General features: G+C 42.7%; 1 protein-coding gene across 1 annotated transcript in view; it reads left to right on the top strand.

The window, feature by feature from the left end:
• Nucleotides 1–5,083, top strand: part of myo18b (myosin XVIIIB) — a 56,368-nt gene that overhangs the window by 29,730 nt on the left and 21,555 nt on the right. Inside the window, exons 23-27 of the mRNA XM_079659985.1 lie at nt 6–89; nt 1,698–1,852; nt 2,170–2,293; nt 4,384–4,584; nt 4,824–4,934. Coding sequence (XP_079516111.1) covers nt 6–89; nt 1,698–1,852; nt 2,170–2,293; nt 4,384–4,584; nt 4,824–4,934 — 675 coding nt within the window. The remainder of the gene's footprint in view (nt 1–5; nt 90–1,697; nt 1,853–2,169; nt 2,294–4,383; nt 4,585–4,823; nt 4,935–5,083) is intronic.

Below are 5,083 nucleotides of genomic sequence, written 5' to 3'. Positions count from 1 at the left end.
CGGAGGTGGAGTTTCTGAGAAGAAGACTGAAGCAGACGGAGGAGAAGCTGGAGACAGAGAAACAGAGCAGACAGCAGCTCGAGTCCAAGGTGAGGAGGAAACACACACACACACACACACACACACACACACACACACACACATACACACACACACACACACACACACACACACACACACACACACACACACACACACACACACACACACACACACACACACACACACACACACACACACTGAAAGGAGGGATTATATGCAGAGGTGAGAAGTAGTGGAGTACCAATACTTTGTTACTGTACTTAAGTACATGTTTCTGGTATACTTTACTCCACTACTTATTTTTCAGACGACTTTTTACTTTCTACTTCTCACATGTTGAACCCAAATACCTGTACTTTCTACTTCTCACATGTTGAACTCAAATACCTGTACTTTCTACTTCTTACATGTTGAACTCAAATACCTGTACTTTCTACTTCTTACATGTTGAACACAAATACCTGTACTTTCTACTTCTTACATGTTGAACTCAAATACCTGTACTTTCTACTTCTCACATGTTGAACTCAAATACCTGTACTTTCTACTTCTTACATGTTGAACTCAAATACCTGTACTTTCTACTTCTCACATGTTGAACACAAATACCTGTACTTTCTACTTCTTACATGTTGAACTCAAATACCTGTACTTTCTACTTCATACATGTTGAACTCAAATACCTGTACTTTCTACTTCTCACATGTTGAACACAAATACCTGTACTTTCTACTTCTTACATGTTGAACTCAAATACCTGTACTTTCTACTTCTTACATGTTGAACACAAATACCTGTACTTTCTACTTCTTACATGTTGAACTCAAATACCTGTACTTTCTACTTCTCACATGTTGAACTCAAATACCTGTACTTTCTACTTCTTACATGTTGAACTCAAATACCTGTACTTTCTACTTCTCACATGTTGAACTCAAATACCTGTACTTTTTACTTCTTACATGTTGAACACAAATACCTGTACTTTCTACTTCTCACATGTTGAACACAAATACCTGTACTTTCTACTTCTCACATGTTGAACTCAAATACCTATACTTTCTACTTCTCTCATTTTCCAAACAGGCTGGTTCCTTTAGTCTGAATGTGTGCTTGGTGGCGTGATCATTATTATTTAGAGTCATTGCGTGCCTATTGATTTGATCCGTGTATCCATCATTTCCTGGTCTTCTCTAAAGAAGAGGGACCAATGGAAACGTTGTCATGTTGCCGTTGGTCACCATGGAAACATTCATTAGCTAACAATGACATTATTGTTCTATTAATATAAAGGGAGGTCAGGTACTCTTTAAAACAGCTGCTAGTTATGGGTACTTTTACTGAAGTACATTTCAAAGCCCTCTTTACTTTGACTTCAGTAAAGAAGTTTAGTCAGTACTTCTACTTTCACCAGAGTATTTTTAAACACGAGTATCTGTACTTCTACTTGAGTAAAGGATGCGTGTACTTTGGCCCTCTCTGATTATATAACATTGTGTGTGTGTGTGTGTGTGTGTGTGTGTGTGTGTGTGTGTGTGTGTGTGTGTGTGTGTGTGTGTGTGTGTGTGTGTGTGTGTGTGTGTGTGTGTGTGTGTGTGTGTGTGTGTGTGTGTGTGTGTGTGTGTGTGTGTGTGTGTGTGTGTGTGTGTGTGTAGGTGTCCGTGCTTCAGGCCCAGGTGGATCAGTCCAGAAGGAGTGTGACGGAGTTGAAGCGTCATGGCCGCCGCGTGACCTCTGACCTCCAGGACGCTCGAGTGCTGACCGACAGTCTTCAGGGTCGCATGCACGAGCTGGACCGCAAGCAGAGGAGGTGTGTGTGTTTGCTTTCTTTTCGACGTTGTTCAGATTGACCTTTTTTATGAAGATTTTCCATATATTTTTTGGAAAATGTTATGACATAATCTTTTACGCTTCAATAAAGGTTGTTCTGCAGCATTTAACGTGTGTGTGTGTGTGTGTGTGTGTGTGTGTGTGTGTGTGTGTGTGTGTGTGTGTGTGTGTGTGTGTGTGTGTGTGTGTGTGTGTGTGTGTGTGTGTGTGTGTGTGTGTGTGTGTGTGTGTGTGTGTGTGTGTGTGTGTGTGTGTGTGTGTGTGTGTGTGTGTGTGTGTGTGTGTGTGTGTGTGTAGGTTTGACAGTGAGCTGACTCAGGCTCTGGAGGCTGCAGATTCTGAGCGAGATCAGAAGGACAAAGCGTTTCTGGAGAACACGGCGTTAGGAGCAGAGATTTACACACTGCGACGCAACCTGCAGGTAGGTGTGTGTGTGTGTGTTTGTGGGTGTGTGTGTGTGTGTATGTGTGTGTGCGTGCATAAAAACATCCTGCAGTGCATTAGTGTTAATGACGTATTGACACAAACACAAAGAGAGGAGGATGAAATTGTGCGCTTTAAGGTGAAATATCGACGGGCCTCAGTCATCACTTTAACCTGAGAGAGAACATAACATCTATGAAGGGAATTACAGACGCCACGTTTGATTCATGAGCCGCTGTCACACCGGGCCAACACACACATTACATCGTAGATTAACGAGAAACAGACATGAGGAGGAAACATGAAGTCTGACATAACCAAACCTCCAGCAGCAAGAACTCACCAAATGTAAGACATGCAGAGATTAAAACACCAACTAAGACGAGAGCAAACACAATAATCTCACATTTAAGAAAGATTAAATCATTAACATACAGACTCTCGTTCTTCAATAAACTTTAAACTGAGGTTGTTTATAAATGTTAAAGAGGCATTATAATGCTTTTTGGACTCCTTTGTTTACTTCCGGAGCATAGTGACAGCGCTATGGAACACTTTCGAACATGTGATATGCTAAGGGGCGGGACATCTCTAAGCGGTTGACCAATCACAACAGAGCTAACAAAATAAATACCACTATAATGTCAAATAAGAACGTTGGTAAATCTGCAAAATCTGTAAATACATTCCTCATGTTTTAACTCGTGTGTTTGAGTCTCTGAGCTCTCGGATGAACACAGTTGTTGCTTGGAGAACGTCAGCAGAATATGTCCATTTGAAAAAAGAAATACCACATACTTCACTATAATGTCAGATAAAAAAAAGAGTAAATCAATAACATAAAGAAGAACCAAACAAAACAAAAGCAAGTGCAGGGAAAGAAACATCAACTCCAACATAATAGTGTTTTTTGAGTTATATTCCTCATGTTTTAACTTTTATCCTTGAGACGTTTAGTCTATTTGCTCAAACACATGATAGGCTAAGAGCGCGGGACTTCTCTAAGCGGTTGACCAATCACAATAGAGCTACAAAATAATGTCGTATAGGAAAAAGAGGTAAATCATTAAAGGTCCCATGTCATGGCCATTTCTACTGATCATAGTTCCATTGTTGAGGTCTACTAGAATAGATTTAAACGGTTCGATGTCCCAAACTCACATTGGTCTCTCATACAGCATCTCTGGATAGTATGTGTATTCACCCCCCCCCCCCCCCCCCCCTGTGATTCCAGTGGCCGTCTGCGAGACAGCGAGACACAGCGAACCGAAACCCAGCCCGAAACACACACACACACACCCGCAGCCTGGCTGGGAGTTTGTGTGTGTGCCCAGGCTGGGTTCCGCGGTGTCACGCTGTCTCGCCGACCCCACACCAGTGAGCCAGCTCGCAACGTCCCGCCGAGTGTGTGTGTGTGAGGAAGTCCGCGGATTGGTCCAAACGTAACGGCTCCGCGGACGTAACGTAACTATACCCGAAATACTATATCCAAGAAGTAAAAAATGGAAAAAGAGAAATCTCCAACGAGGCGTTCTGGGGCAGCACAGACAGGTCTTCTCTGTGTTACGGCCCGTCCACACAGCGGCGTGCGTTGACGTTTGCCGGCGGGTGTGTCTGAAACTCGACCAACAACCAATCACATCAATCTCCCGCCCCTGACACACAACCAGCGGTTTGATTGGCTAGAGCTTGTACTGGCATGTGATTTGATTGGCTGACGCTTCTGCCGAGGCTTCAAAAGTTGATCGTTGCTCAACTTTTGCAGCGAGCCACGCCAGCAAAGCTCCGCGTCGCTTCCCACAATGCAGTTCGGCGAAAAGTGACGTCACCCCATTCAAAGTGAATGGTGAAGCTTTCAACGCACGCCGCTGTGTGGACGGGCCGTTACAGTTTTACTCGCTACAGGGTGTACTTTGAGGGTTTTTGACTCTGCAGACCGTTTACATGCAGGAAAAGCTTCATAACACACAAGGGGGCGGGTAATAACCAGAAGAGCATGACATGGGACCTTTAAGATAAAGAAGATATATATAAACCTTGACCTCTGAGCTCTCGGATGAACTCAGTTGTTGTGTGTATTGTGTTCAGGAGAGCCAGGCTGAGGTTCTCCGGCTGCAGAAGCAGAAAGAGGAACTCTGCGCTCAGATCCGGGACCTCAGCCTCCCGGTGGATCTGGCCTCTGATTCGCTGCCCGACCTCAAGAAGCAACAGCGCCTCCTGGAGGCCGAAGTGAGCGAGAAGAGGGAAGAGATCTGCACGCTTTCTGCCAAGATACAGAAGCAGCAACAGGTAACATTTAGGGGGATGCAAAATGTACTCAAGTACTGATACCGTTCAGTAAAAGGTTGATAATAAAAAATATATGATTCTGTAAAAAAGGTTATTCTGCACAATTAATACTTTTTACTTTGATCTTGAGTGCTTTAGATATATATATATATATATATATATATATATATATATATATATATATATATATATATTTAGTAATGTTTACTTCAACGACTTCTTCCCCTCTTCTCTCTCAGGTCCACATGCGCTTTGAGATGGAGATGGAGAGGATGAAGCAGATGCATCAGAAGGAGTTGGAGGATAAAGAGGAAGAGTTGGAGGACGTACACAAGTCTTCTCAGAGAAGGGTACGTTAACACAGAACAAGTGTTAATGGCACCGTTAGAAAGAAATGACAAATTCAGAAAAAAGGACAGAATTCAGAAACAAAGTAAAGATTACAAAAATAATACTGGATTCTGAAGAACATGACAAAATTCGAAAAAAAGTCATAATA

The sequence above is a fragment of the Notothenia rossii genome, assembly GCF_949606895.1.
Source record: "Notothenia rossii genome assembly, chromosome: 11".
Classification (NCBI taxonomy): domain Eukaryota; kingdom Metazoa; phylum Chordata; class Actinopteri; order Perciformes; family Nototheniidae; genus Notothenia; species Notothenia rossii.
This window is presented reverse-complemented; position numbering and strand designations above follow the sequence as displayed.